Source organism: Danio rerio, chromosome 24, assembly GCF_049306965.1.
Source record: "Danio rerio strain Tuebingen ecotype United States chromosome 24, GRCz12tu, whole genome shotgun sequence".
Classification (NCBI taxonomy): domain Eukaryota; kingdom Metazoa; phylum Chordata; class Actinopteri; order Cypriniformes; family Danionidae; genus Danio; species Danio rerio.
In genome coordinates, this window is record NC_133199.1 from 5,157,492 (window position 1) to 5,172,257 (window position 14,766).

Consider the following 14,766-nt stretch of genomic DNA (forward strand, 5'->3'; position numbering starts at 1 on the left):
CATTGTAATAGCATTTGTCCATGGATATGATTGTTGTGCTTTTATTTTCTTGGGGGGGAATTGAAGTAATGAGGATAACAGGCAACCGAAACGACTTCCTTCAAAAATGTGCATTCCATTGTACGGATCAATACATAACACTTTCTACTACTACTCTAACGGTGCATGAATGAAAATGTACCAGAACGTTTGAATAGATAGAGTGTTAAATAGAGTCGAACAATTCATTTTATTACCATCATTCACATATCTCAAAACCTAATAACCCGTGGAGGGAGAATATGAACATATTTCGAAAAAAAAATCACCTCCGACATAATGCATTCCTTATTCGCCCCTACTGTTTGATGTGCCAATATGTTTATATTTTCCCGAAGTCAGTATCTCCTCCTGTCGGTGGGCTATTTCTCACGAGCATGCACGCGCACGGCAGTCAACACCCGCGCTTGCACTTCTGCACACCCTCAAGAGGAACATGTAAACATTGTATATCGCATTTTCCTTTAAGCGACTAAGCACCGCTTAGCAACTAACATGTCGTCGGATCACATTTAAAAAACAAAAATACATCCAAATGGCCACGAATTAGAAACACTGCAATGCTCGATTCATTAGTTTCATAGCCTCGGGGCACAGTTTAAATTTGCACATGCTAATGATCTTGTGTTATCTGAGACACACACACACACACACACAAAGTTGCATGCATGCATAGTACTCCTAATAGTACAGACCGCGTGTTTGCCTGGACCTACAAGCGCTCAGATTGCCCCCCTCCCTCCATAGGTATACATTCCCTCTTCTCTTATTCTGCAAAACTTTGGACTTTCTGACCGATGAGAAATGCGCTGTAGTTAAGCAATTTATCATTTTGTAGATTTTAATATTCAATAGCATCTTTTGTAGTTGGCAAAATCGCTCAGTGAGAATTGTGCACTGGCGATATTAAGCACGCTCATGATCTTGATGTGCCTAATGGGGCGATCAAGCAAGTTGCAACCAAGAACAAAAGCCCAACAGTGACTCTCTACTTGGACTAACGTCCTTCACTCCTACCGTATTACAAGCAAACCAGTATAATTATATAAGGCCATGACGAAAGTCCAGCAATGAAAACTATTTAGATAAGTAAATTCGTCACGATTCGCCGTTTCAATCCATTGAAACATTACTCTGGGGAAATGGTTATATTTAATCTGTGACAATAATGAGGAACACAAAAGAAAAAAAATCCAATCACTTAAAATAATTCGTCCTGCTGATTAGTGGTGCAAAAAATAAAGGCAGGCGTGTTTTTTTTTAGGACTGAAATGTCATTTTGATTTGTGTTTTCATATTTATTTTAAGCGTTAAATCCTAATGACTGACTCTTGGGGGTTTATGCTTTACACCAGTGGTTATTGTGATAGTTATGCAATAGCTTAATTTAGATTCAGTTTATTTTAAAATGTGAAATAAATGCATTTCATTAATAATGAATAGGTTACTTGTAGAGTTTCCTTGTTGGTAGGCTATTTCTCAACCTCAAATTCAATTGTTTATTGAGCACAGTCGAGAAATAAGATATTGAAGGCATTTTTGTTGTACGTTTAATTCTTTAATACTGTACGAAAAGTAACCAAACATTATTTTGTGAACTAAATTTTACATACCCTACGAACGCATTTTCCATAAATACCGATTATCTCTAACATGTGTTACCGGTCCTTTACATGCGGATAAATATGGAAAATTGAGTTATATATACACGTAATAATTTCTTGCAATTGCCAATGCAATAGACAGATAGTTTTATATTTTATCACGTACATAAACAAGATTGACACGGAGCTTCAGGCTTTCACTACACGGTTTATCGACATGACATTAAATAACAACAACTGTGTGCTACTCAGACTGGACTGGAGACGAAATGTTGCACTGGATACAAAAGCACATTAATACTAATCGGTTAGGTAAACGTGTAGACTGTGGTAATACTGGGTAATTCACATTTGGTACACATAAACTATAACATTCTTTTCAGTCAAGACTATTCATCGCAATATTCGTAAAACCATCTCATTTCCATATATCTAGGGACCACATTTTTTCACAAATTCCCTTAAACTGTATTATGACTATTTACAAAATAAAATATTACATTTTAAACTAGGTGAATCTTTATGTACAAAAAAAACAGGCTGTGACCTGCTGGTAGCATGCAATTGGAGTTCTCTGTGCAGTCTTTCGAAAATATGAAGAAAAATATATATAAGAAAAATAAAAAGAGCAAAGGAAATGGAGGACAAAAAAATAAAAAATAAAAAAGCAGGAAAAGCTGTCAAGAGCGTTGCACACCCCGTCCGTGCACTGCTCTCTCTCTCTCTCTGACAGCGGTTTTCAGAAAACCTTTCAGATTCTTCACAATGTGTGTTTATGTAGGTCCACGCGAGAATAGGCTGACTTTTGAGTCTTGATTCCAAAGCAGTCTTAATTCTGCAGTCTTTTGAAAATATTTACACGTACCATTCATTAAAATTTGACGAAAGGGTGCTGTGGCTGCTCGTGTGGTGAACTGTGGATGATGCTGGTGATATGGAACTGCTGCTCTGGTTTTCTGTGGAAGGGGACACGATGGTGGGCGGCGTGGAGGACTCGTAGCCGGAGCTGGCTGCCGGAGAGGGTTGGGATCCTTGAGATGATGACTCGTGAACCTGCGCCAATTACAAACATAAATCAGTTTGAATAATGCTACTTATATTTGATTCTTAAATTAAAATATAAAGGAAAATGCCAAAAATCGAATCGATTGTGTCTTGGAATATTGTAGCTAAATAATATCAGACTATAATAAGCTTTCTATATTTTTTGTTATTTAGCGTTAGGTGAAATAACGTATATAGCAAATAAATTTGATGTAAAAAAACAATAACAAACAAACAAACAACAAAAAAACAATCAACATTTTTCAGTCATCACATAAAAGGCTAAAGAATAAACTAGAACTAGCGTTTCACCAACAGCACACATAAATGATCAAAAACAATAAATAAAAATAAAGTAAAAAGAAAAGTGGTAGCATGCAAAAAAGTAAATAAATTAAACAAATTAGGTAAAAAAAATAATTATCTGTAATGTTATTGTTACCTTCATGTGTTTCCGGAGAGAACTGGGATGTGTGTAGGATTTATCACACATTTTGCAGAGATATGGTTTGTCAGAGGTATGGACGTGCATGTGTTTCTTACGATCACTGCTGTTCGCAAAGCGCCTGTCACAGCCTTCGAACTCACACTTGAAAGGTTTTTCACCTAACAAAAACAAAGCAAATATTGCTCAAAATACACATTTTAAAAAGCTAGCAAGTGAATTATTATATATATTTTTTATTTTCTGTGGTAGCACTGTCGGAGGTGCATGAATTAACAATGAGTGTGCTAATAAATATAAAGTTTCTATATAAATATATATTCCACTCACGAATAATTATTTAAAACTCTTTTTAAAATTAGCCATAATTATACACATTATTTTCCAAAGATAAAATTCAGCTAAACGTTTAAATTATTAGATATTTTACACCAATAACAAATACAGTTACTAATTTGCGTCACTGAATTATGCTCGGTTGGCAAATTATTGACAGGACAAAGAAATAAATATTATTATCAGCAATATTTGCTTGGGAATTAATGCTTATTTACGGTCCTATAATTGCAACACATAAATACAAAAATATACCTCTTCATTAAAAACTAGGAATGAACGTGTATTTAGAGATGAAAATAACGATTTTCTTACCTGTGTGTGTTCTTTTGTGGATTTTCAGATTTTCCGATCGGGCAAATACTTTTCCACAGCCGGGGAATGGACACGGAAACGGTTTCTCTCCCGTGTGAACTCTGATATGATTCACAAGTTTATATTTTGCTTTAAACGGTTTCCCTTCCCGGCCGCACTCTTCCCAAAAGCAAATGTGATTCGACTGCTCTGGTCCCCCAACGTGCTCTACAGTCAGATGGGTCACAAGCTCGTGCATAGTGCTGAAAGTTTTGTTGCAGGACTTTTTCGGATTCGTCAGCTGCTCTGGTTCGATCCATTTGCAGATGAGCTCTTGCTTTATGGGCTGTCTCATGTACCGAAAGAAGGCCCCTGCCCCGTGGTGGGCAGCCATATTCATGTTCATGGGGCCATAGCCGTGCAACTGAGTCGAAGCGTAGTGCTCGGACCTGGGACTCGCGACATGACCGTATTGCTCGGCCCTGCCGTACATGTCCCCTGAAAAGCCCAGGCGCATCTGACTGTTTACCACGTTGGAGGACGCGTGCGTGGCCGCTTGCTCGTGCAGTCCCGGGAAGAGCAGGTGCCCAGCGGCGTCAGAGTGTCCATGTGGCCCGGCGAAACTTCCAGCGGCGGAGGCGAATAGACTGTGTTGCGCGCTCGTGGCGTCCCCGAAGCCCCGATTGCGAAAAAGAAAGTCCCGAGTGGAGTTGAAGGCGGCGGTGGAGTACGAGCTGACATGAGTGGGGTGATGATGGTGTCCCAGGGCAGCGGCGGCGTAACCGGGTGCCTGCGAGGAAAAGGCTGTTTGCCCAGAGCCGAGATCGTGGGAGCTGTGGTTGATTTTAAAAGCGCCCATACCGTCGGCGAACGGATTGATACCCAAAGCCACTTCTCTGTCTGTAACTTCGCCTGTTGAGTGATGTCTGGTGGAGCCGAAAGTAGTCACTCCAATGGTGGGATACTGTGGTCCTGCGTCCAAGAGCATCTTCAGTCTGCAGCGGAGGAGACTGAGAGAGGAAGAATCTCTTACAACTGTCTCTGCTTACTATTTCTCTGACTTAAGTCTGTGCAAGGCAAACTCCGATCCCCTATTCCTATTTACTTTTAGTGGAGAGGAATTTCCCTCTCCTGCTCATCCGATGCACACGCAAATCATGTGCAATATTGTCTTTTGCGGTTTATCTTCCTGTGGCGCAACTTTCACCTCCTCAGTCAGGCGGTGAGCTTCAGACTGATAGTCGCAATCATTCCTGCAGATAAATGAATTGAAAAGACAACACAGTCCACCCCTGATGAATGGGGAAGGAGGGGGGCAGCACGTGACCCCGTGCTTGGACCATCATTGGAGAGGGCGCTCTCCCCCTACTAACATTCACTCACCAAATAACAGCCCGCCATGCCTCAGCATCAGTGCGATTGGTCGGTTTACATCATCAATCTATGGGATTGTCGGGAGGTTGCTGACTGTGATTTTGCTCTGGATGTTGAAATTCAGAAAACAGAGTTTAGTGAATGCAAGGCCGAATAATAGCTTTTGTCCTAGACAGAGTACTTCCACGTTTGGCCTACTTGTGTGCAAGCCTGATGCTCTGTGGAGAACCTGGCGCGCATCTAGTAAACACTGGCTGAAATGTGACATTCTCACATAGCAGGAAACTGCTGCGTAAAAAAAACAAATGCAAAAAAACTCCAAAATAAAAAATCTAATAAAATACATATGCAAAAAAATAATTAAATATATAAAAGGAAAGTATATTTTCCACGTTGAAGTGGTATTATTGAGAACTTTAATGCATTCTCAACTCTAAGAAACAACGTCATTATTGTGTTATCTGTAGATAGACATTCCTATATATTCCTAGAACCCACTAATGTGTGACGACGCTTTTTTTCTATATGTAACACTTATGCAGTGGCCATTTTATGTTGGGTTGAATTTATTTTACATGCAACGTTTTCTATTTGGAGACATCCCAGTGAAACTATTACTCAACTGCTTTTGCAGTGTGCAATGAAAGTCACGCTTCTGCACAACACTGTAATACTGTAGTTGGAATATACTTATTGCTTTGATATCCACAATATACTTGAAAAGCGAACTCGTGTGTTGTAAGTATTTAAAAACACCACATTCTCTTTGCCTGACCCTAGTAGGCCTTCCACATACCTTCAGACTTTATATAATTAGTTCAAACCTTACTCATATTTTTAACTCGTGTTTTTGAAAGACTAAGGGCATAACGCATCACCCTTGTGTGCGAGTAAAAGTTGTGGGTTGTGGAAGTTGTGAAGTGGGATTTCTCTCTGCAGGAAACTCCGGCGGCTGGAGTTCAAAGCCGCATGAACAGACGAACCATTAAAATATCATCCAGACTGCAGCCTTCAGCTCCATACACTCCCAAACTCCTTCCAGAGAGAGAGAAAGAGAGAGAGAGGGCCAGGCGAAGCTGATGAGTTGAATGTTTTGTCAAAAGGACGCTATCTTTATAAAAGAAATCTGGACGGTGTCTTCAACAGGTGAAAACGGTAAGACTCGAAGTGTGAGTTTTGGGAACTGGACTCATTGGGAAATATTTGCCGAAAGTAATAGAGAGACTGAAAAAACAGCAATAGCGTTTTAATTCATACTCAAGTATGCTTTCAATAGTAAATTCGCTTAAAAACATGGGTTGTGTGTAATGCTGTATTATTTTATGAATAAATGAATAGTAAAATACCAGGACAACAATCACATCTGTTCCGTTTGGTGCACTTTTTAAATCTAAATTTTTTAGAAATACTAAAAAGTGCCAGTAAGTCAAAATGTGCCCTAACAATGTCAAACATTTTAACTTTATTTTTTTAACTCTGTGTATTTTAATGACCGACAAAGAGTTTTTCTTTAAACCAGAGTTTTGTTGCTGCGGTTTGTTTTAATTAATGATTTTGGTCGATATCTGACTTTAATCCCATGTGTTCTTTTCATTATTTTTCTGTGAAGTCGCTTTGTATTTTTGCATCTCCCCTTCTAAGCCACACAAATCAGCTTTAAAACAAACTTTTATTTGCGACTGAAGAAACTATTGCATTCATGAAGAATGCAGTTTCGATCCTGAGCCCCATCTTTTCTTTTTCTTCATAGTTCATATAGTGTTTACTTATTTATGACACTGGTGGTGTGGTTTGTCACCAGAGGCCTGACAGATCAATTCACGGCCTTTCTCAAGGGAATACCAATTTATTTGCATCAATAATTGAATGCAACCTTTTCTTGATTAAAACAAAGAGGCCTAAAGTTGAAGAAGTGCTTAAAGTTACTCTTTGAAGTATATTTTTTAAAAGTTTATAATATTTAATATATTACAGCAATGTTACAATATTTTTCCCGCATGCAAGCAAAACACACGGACATAAATAGATCATAGTAGTCTCCGGATAAAGCAACATTTCCATGAAATGCGATTATTTTAGTCTTGCGCTAGGAAGTCTAAAATAAATAAATAAATAAATAAAGTAAAAAAAAGTGCCATTCCACGTGTTTACTGGTTGCTCGTATATATAGCACGATGTAAAAAAAATACACCATATACCTTCACAAAGTTACAAAGCAATGTGGACTGGGGGTGGGGTGTCAACTGTTTCCATTTTTCATCGAGACACATGAGCACTAAAGCAATCTGCTTTCTCTGCACTGTCACGTATAATCTGACTAATTCCAGTTGAGATTGAACATATGATATCTGACATATATCTAATAATATCTGCATGACCTTGTTAGGTCAGTTCACACAATACTTCCTTTTTTTGTCTGGATAGTGTGATTAAGATAACTCTTCCAAACAGTTGCGATCAAAGTAGCCTAACAATTCGACATTGCAATTACAGCATATAACTTTTTTCGTGCAAGGAGGAAACATAACATTCACTATAACTTCTACTTTTTTGCACAATGTATGATCAAACGTTTACTGTTTAGGGCTAAGTCTACTTAACTGAGTATTGGTAAATCCAAACATGCAAACACACTTGAAAAAAAAAATCAATCATTTTACTTTAGTACAATAATACTCTAATCCAGGCTCTTTTGCATTAATTAGCAATTATACACTTTTTTTCTGTCACAATAGCTAAAAAGTTTTTTTTTTTTTTAATTACGGCAGCACGGACGCAAATAACTCTATTGAAACATTTTATTTGTAGCTTAATTGTTGAAATTTATACATTAGTTGTGGGAGTACTAAGCATTAACATTATCATATGTGGTTTTAAATTATATTTCATGTGGACACTATGCACAATTTCATGTTTTTTTTACTTGAGTAAGCTATAATCGTTCCCCTAAATATAAAAATTGAAGTAGCATAGTTTATTAAAACTCTTGAGCCTGTTTTCATGAGGTGAGGACAGTCGATTTGCATTTAAGCTTTTTAAACATGATAAGACAACAGCTGGTTGCGGATTCCTTATTGTACTTTATTCATAACAGGTGCACTGTCAACAGTATGTTTATTAAATATTGGCGGGTAATCTGTAAGATCAACTTTTACGTTTGGGAAAGACTGGATTAGTTCGGTGTTACGAATTTTATTTAAAAGCTCCTCGAGCTGTTTTGCCAAGACTTCTTTGCTTTGCTGCCCTGTACACTTTTGATGAAGCACCACCTCCTGTGTGCCTGATCCACCGCCGCTGAACAACTGAGGCCGAAAATTACCCCCGATCATAACAACAGGTCTTTTGCGTTACTTTTTTCTCCCGGACAATAGGCGACCTTCGCGCTTTTCACAAGACACCGATCCCATGACGACGAAGAAGCACCGTTAGAGGAAAAGAGGGGGTGTGAAAACTTTTTTTTTTTCAACAAAAGGGTTAATACGGAAAAAAAGTCTGAGTATAAACAGGCAGCATGCAACCTCAAACTTTATACAAACCACCGCTTCTATAGCTTTTTTTTATATTCTTTATTTTTAATAAGCTTCTTCAAATGTTCGGACTATAGCAGACAGAGCTTACTTCGCATTTTTATTTCATGCATGTCCAATCAGTCCGGTTTACTACGTGTGGTAAGCAGCAAACGCGCTCTTTTTCAGAGCGCATTTGCAGATTTCTCACAGCTGTAATATTTAGAAAGGTTGCATTGATTCGATGTAATTTCTGCATTGCAGTTAAAAGTACAATAACCTTTGCATAACAAAAACATTTTTTTCATCCGCTGCCTGAAGCTCGGCGCATGCGCGCTCTCTGTTTGCTGTCACTAAAACATTTTTCTTCGCATTGGAAACTGTCACGAGTGACGTCAATCACGGAGCTCTGACCAATTAGAGCGCTCGGTGATTGTTTGGCTCCACGGGCTGCAGCGCCTACCATGAATCTCTATTCAGTATATCAAAGCGTCCTGCTGCTGCCTCTCAACCGAATGGGATTCCACGTAGGCACTGAGATAGCAACTAAACTTTAGGGGAAGTTTATTTTTTTTCTTCTGTATTCTTCAAAGCGATTAAAATATATTTGTCATCATCATTATTATTATTTTGCCTGCTGTCAAGTTATTCTAAAATTAGGAGTAATGAGCGTGGATGCTTTGGGAAGCCCTGTGATGGACCCCGCGTTTTCCAAACGGAACACGACGCTGAGATTAGTTGACTTGGCAGGGGCTCACCACCATCACCATCATCACCACCATACCCCTCAGAGCGTGACAGGCTTCCCGGGGTTCAGCAGCCATCCACACTCAATGGCTCACTCGCACCCTGGGGAGATGACTGCGGAACCCCGCCTGGGGCCGAGTCCATTCGGGCCAGAACACATGGGGCACTCCGCGGCCCTCAAAATCAGCCCAACCCATCATTATCCCCACCACCATCACCACCACAATCATCATATTGCAGGCCACAGTGAAGTGGTCTCCAGTCAAACGGGAGCTTTTGGCCCGGTGCAGGCGGCAACGGTCCCGTACTCTATGTCTCACACGGCCCAGGCGCTATCCGCAGGTAGGGATTTCCTCATTCGCCGAGATTTGACAGCTCAAGCCATGCCCGTGTTGACCGATCAGACTTCTGGTTCAGCCTCTCACCACGGAATGTTTGTCTCAACAACAGGTAGCTATCCGGGACACTATGGTCATCACCCCGACCCTGGGAACCACACGCTCTTCCCTGGACTTCATCACGACCAGCCATCTACCGGAGCACCAGGTGGCCAAGCCTTGAACGGACAAATAAGGTTAGGAATACCTGCCGAAATGTACGTTCGGTCTGATCATTTGAGTCAAGTAGCGAGCTCCAGGGCAGACCCGTTTGCTGCTTCTCCTCTGCACGGATACGGCGGGCTCAATCTGAACATGAATCTCAGCGCACACCACCACCACGGAGCAGGCGCTTTTTTCCGTTACATGAGGCAACCGATCAAGCAAGAGCTCATCTGCAAGTGGCTGGAGCCAGAGCACTCCGCAAAGAAACTTTGCTCCAAAACTTACAGCACCATGCACGAACTGGTGACACATGTGACTGTGGAGCACGTTGGAGGACCCGAGCAAGCGAACCATATCTGTTTTTGGGAAGAATGTCCGCGAGAAGGAAAGCCATTTAAAGCAAAGTACAAACTTGTGAATCACATCAGAGTGCACACCGGGGAGAAACCGTTTCCTTGTCCATTCCCCGGCTGTGGAAAAGTATTTGCTCGATCGGAAAACTTGAAAATCCACAAAAGGACACACACAGGTCAGTGGCTTAATTTCCTGTCCCTTAGGACAATTTAGTTAAATACCAGTGGATCTAATTATGCAGTCAGTAGATATGCTGAAGTGTAAACAAGTCGATGCACGACAACTAGTTGTTTAATGACTCGAGCTAGCTTGCAAGCTAAACAGTTTGCCTCAAACCCCAGCGCTTCTTCTCTGTGGCATTTAACTGGTTTTTAGAAACATACCAAGTGCTTCGGTTCATCTATGGTTTACAGAGTTTTCTCCAAGCACACCGAAGCAGCATTTTAATAGTTGTTTAGCTATATTTTTATGTATTCGTTTAGTTTAGACCGACAAAATCTCACAGGCTTCCACTTGTTAAACAAGACGCCGTGTTTTTTATTTATTTATTTTACCAGAGATGGAGCAGTGTGGAGTGCTATTGCTTGGACTTGCTTGCATTTGAAATACGCGTGTTGTAAAAATAATAAAATTATTGCTTCATAACAGCTTCAAGATATCTCAACACACCCTCATATGTTTGGGGCCTACTGTGTCCAGTTTAGCCTGCTTAAAATAAATAAGAGTTTCCGCCATATGTTAAAAACTCTATAATCATAGTTTTACACACAGCAGATAGTTTATCGACGTCGTCTGATTATATTACAATCATCCCACGTCGTACACAGACGTGTACTGACTTTACAAAACTGTCATAACGCTATTATTACATTTATGGAGACCACGTCTTTAATCACATACTTTTAGAAATATTTTTTCTTTAGACACATCTGTTAGCTACTCTGCCATCTCTGCAGCTTTTTTATGTTCCAGTTATTCTTGGTCACCACCTTTTTCTCTCCATATAATGTGTTATTTTTAACAAACTGTCAAAAACGTCTGTGAATAATTGCTGCAAGAGTCAATATTTTGTAGTTATTTAAATTTATTCCTGAACTGTGACGATGTAAGAAACTACGCATAAACTGTTGCCAACTTAACGCATGCAACAAGTCGGTTTCAAAGTTCTGCAAAAGTAATCAGACGTGGCTTTAAAAACAAAATCTTGTATATTAATAAGTAAACTATTTTAATAAAATTCTAACTAGTTCATTAATAATTGATTTTGCATTACTGTTGACAAATATATATTTTTATTATTTTATTTTTTTGCACTTGGCGAGTGTTTTTGAGAGTTTTTCCCCTCTATCTGAACTAGCACTGGCATAATACTGCTTTCAAAAAAAGCCTGCCTACGTGTTTCGTTTAACTGAAGATAACAATCATTCAGTTGTGATGTCTACCCAACGTTGTTCATTACTTCTGTGCAACATTCCCGGGGGCAGCTACATTATTTTCTTGCTTGGGCGGTATTTGAATCTTTGGTTATGGATATGGTTTCCCAAGGGTCTCTTCCTTGCTGCTTTCTTGTAGTACACTAATATTCTTGATTGGCTTTCTCGGCCCAACAGCTGAAGGTCAAATTGATATTCAGCGAGCAACTGTAATTAGACAGCAGCAATTACGTAGTCTTATAAACTCCTGGAGCTTATGTCCTTCGGAAATAAGCGTGATGTGATTAAATGTAATTAATTCAAACATTTCTATTGCCTTGCCGCCTTCTCCTGCAGCTATTATGGTTACAGTGGGACAGGCCTAATAGCAGTTTAGACGGTGGATCAGATCTATTTTATGAGTTCTTCACACTCTGCATTCCAAAGGTAAATGAAACTAGCACGTGCTTTAAAAAACGGATGCCCAATAATCTGTAATTGTGAAAAGAAATCATTGCTGTCTGAGAGTCTCAGTCACAAGGGGCTTGCCATAAGAGCAGACAGAGCAGTAAAAAGATAATCACTATATCAAGGGGCTCGTGTGACCTGATTTTCCCTGTGCAGAGTGACATGCGTTAGACTACTGCAAAGTAGGCCTATATTTGGCTATGTGCTCATTATTATGATGTGCTTCGTAATGATTAGCAGACTAGTGATGTACTCTACCTGTATTGACCATTGTCGCAACTGTTTTGTTGTTTTAGGTGAAAAGCCTTTCAAATGTGAGTTTGACGGCTGTGACAGACGGTTCGCCAATAGCAGTGACCGGAAAAAACATTCCCACGTACACACTAGCGACAAGCCGTACAACTGCAAAGTCAGAGGTTGTGACAAATCTTACACGCATCCCAGCTCTTTGAGAAAACACATGAAGGTGCACTGCAAGTCTCCACCTCCGAGTTCTGGTTACGAATCATCGACTCCATCTCTTGTTTCTCCTTCATCGGACTTGGGACGGGAGCCAGCTCCCTCGGCGCTCTCGGAGCCCCTCTCATCATCGTCCCAGCCGGCCAATTTAAGCGAATGGTACGTGTGTCACAGCTCCGGTGCCAGTGGCCCTCAGACCCCACCCAGCGGTTCATCCACGCCGGGCCATACAGAGGGACCAACGTACGGCAATCCTGAACGGAGGGACGCCTTCTAACACATTGTTAGCCCCGTAACTTTTTATTTTTATCTTGGCAAAGTGACTAAATGACCTTTTCTTATTTGGACAGTCCAATTTGGACTGAATGGTTCACAGGCTTATGTCTGTGTAAATCAGTTCAAAGAGTAATCTCGTCCACTGTTACTGCCTTACTGAAGGATGCACTGGCCCTTTGACAGCTAATGTCACTGCCTAACCACCAATCGATTTAAAACATGTCCCGAGTGTATATGTTTCTAAATAGTGTACTGACCGTACGCATGTCAATGTATAATTTTGTAAATTCAGCTTCTGATTTCAATATTTTAATTTATTTTTTAATCGGTAAAGAATTTCTTTTTGTATTATTGAACCAAAGTGCTTAATTATTAAACATGTACAGTTGTAAATAACCACGTTTTAATGTCTATGTGTGAGCTGTAATTTTGTAAGGTTTTGTCTTCAGCAATTTTTAAATGTTTGCTACTATACTTTGTACAAAATTAATATTTGAAAGTTATTTGAATTTCATAAAAAAGCCGTAGACTCTTTCCTCGTTTTGTGCTTTCTCCAGCCAAGCCAATTTGATGGAAACAGTGTTATTGTATTTGATATGACGTTTCAGTTATGATTAGTCATTAATCAATGTGGTTATTTTGTGATTTTGTAAAACTTGTCAGCAATCCATTTTTATGAAAAGTATGAATTATCAGAAGAGACCTTAAAATGTGTACCGAAATGCCTTGTAAGTTGTCAGTATTTTGAATAAATTGTGTATGATGCAAAGCTAAATGACTTCCTAAATTACAACAATTGTAGCCTTATGCAGACTGAGGATGTCACAATCTAATACAAAAATGATAAATTAATGTTTTAAGTATATATTTCTATAATGCCAAAATGACTCAAACTTCACTATATTTATACCAGCCAACTTAGATTTTAAGTTTCTCAGTGAACCGCATTGCGATAACTTGTTTTATATCCTTTTGTATGGCTTATACACACAAATATACCCAAGCTTTACACTCCAATTACATGGGCAGCAACTGATGAAAGAGTTGCATATTTTCACACAGACTTCAAAGAGGCTTTTATACAAAGAGACATTTTTTTCACGACGGTGAATCTTCATGGTGAGTTAAGATTTCAATAGCAAAAGCCGAGTCAAATTTAAATAATATGGGTTACGGGGCCGTAGATCCCAGTCTGTCAGAAAAATTCAATACTTGGTCTGAAGAAGAAGAAAAAAAGACTACAAAACATGCTTTAATAAACGAATGAATAAACATTCGTTCAAGTAAATTATTTTTCTTATTGTTTTCCTTGTTTGACAATCACCGAAAAAGTCCAGTGTGCACTTTTTCTTTCGACTTCCATGAGGAACTTAAATTAATAACTTAATAATCCACTGTATACCCGCGAAATGATCATGTTTTAACCAATAAATCGATAATTCAATATAGATCAATATCAAATTCTTTCCTTGGGAATTAAACTCTAGTTGATGTCTGCCTAGTGAGAGCTTTGCATACTCAACTGAACTCTTTTACACTTAAACCTCAGCGCTGTGTATTGGTTGAAGCACATTTAGCTATTAAACTTCGTTGTTGCATACATAATAAATACAGTGGGGAACCACCAGACAGTGGCTGGAGTATTAGAGGGGAAAGGGATAGTTTGGTCTCAATTGAAGCGAGGATCCTTTGAAGTTTTTTTTTTATCTGGGGATTCTTGCATGTAGTCTAAACGACGCTGATGACATGGAAAAGGCCTCTCGGTGTCACCATTTTGATCGCGCAATCTTTTCAAATGTGTTTTAAGTTTTTTCGTTCCATTCAACAAACCAAGAGGAGATGAATTTGACCAGAATCAAGTACTTC

The 14,766-nt window shown here is 39.3% G+C and overlaps 3 protein-coding genes across 6 annotated transcripts in view; 1 reads left to right on the forward strand and 2 right to left on the reverse strand.

Moving 5' to 3' along the window:
• agtr1b (angiotensin II receptor, type 1b) overlaps positions 1 to 14,766 on the reverse strand; it is a 250,778-nt gene that overhangs the window by 199,484 nt on the left and 36,528 nt on the right. The gene's annotated exons all lie outside the window — the stretch shown is intronic.
• zic1 (zic family member 1 (odd-paired homolog, Drosophila)) lies at positions 1,585 to 5,016 on the reverse strand. Its single transcript, NM_130933.2, is given in 3 exon segments — positions 1,585 to 2,696; positions 3,130 to 3,293; positions 3,784 to 5,016. Coding segments are annotated over 3 exon segments (1,329 nt in total). The 5' UTR covers positions 4,751 to 5,016; the 3' UTR covers positions 1,585 to 2,498.
• On the forward strand, positions 6,150 to 13,675 carry zic4 (zic family member 4). Of its 3 annotated transcripts, none has more exons than XM_073940560.1 (3): positions 6,150 to 6,291; positions 9,840 to 10,460; positions 12,462 to 13,675. In XM_073940560.1, the coding sequence occupies exons 1-3, from the start codon at positions 6,225 to 6,227 to the stop codon at positions 12,899 to 12,901; spliced, it is 1,128 nt and encodes a 375-aa protein (XP_073796661.1). In that variant the 5' UTR covers positions 6,150 to 6,224; the 3' UTR covers positions 12,902 to 13,675.

What these genes read in the sequence shown, in the direction of transcription:
- zic4 (XM_005162519.6), top strand. Translation starts at nt 9,308, where the DNA reads ATGAGCGTGGATGCTTTGGGAAGCCCTGTGATGGACCCCGCGTTTTCC. An exon ending in GGCCCAGGCGCTATCCGCAG is followed by an intron (nt 9,732 to 9,839) that starts GTAGGGATTTCC and finishes TCTCAACAACAG; the next exon opens with GTAGCTATCCGGGACACTAT. An exon ending in CCACAAAAGGACACACACAG is followed by an intron (nt 10,461 to 12,461) that starts GTCAGTGGCTTA and finishes TTGTTGTTTTAG; the next exon opens with GTGAAAAGCCTTTCAAATGT.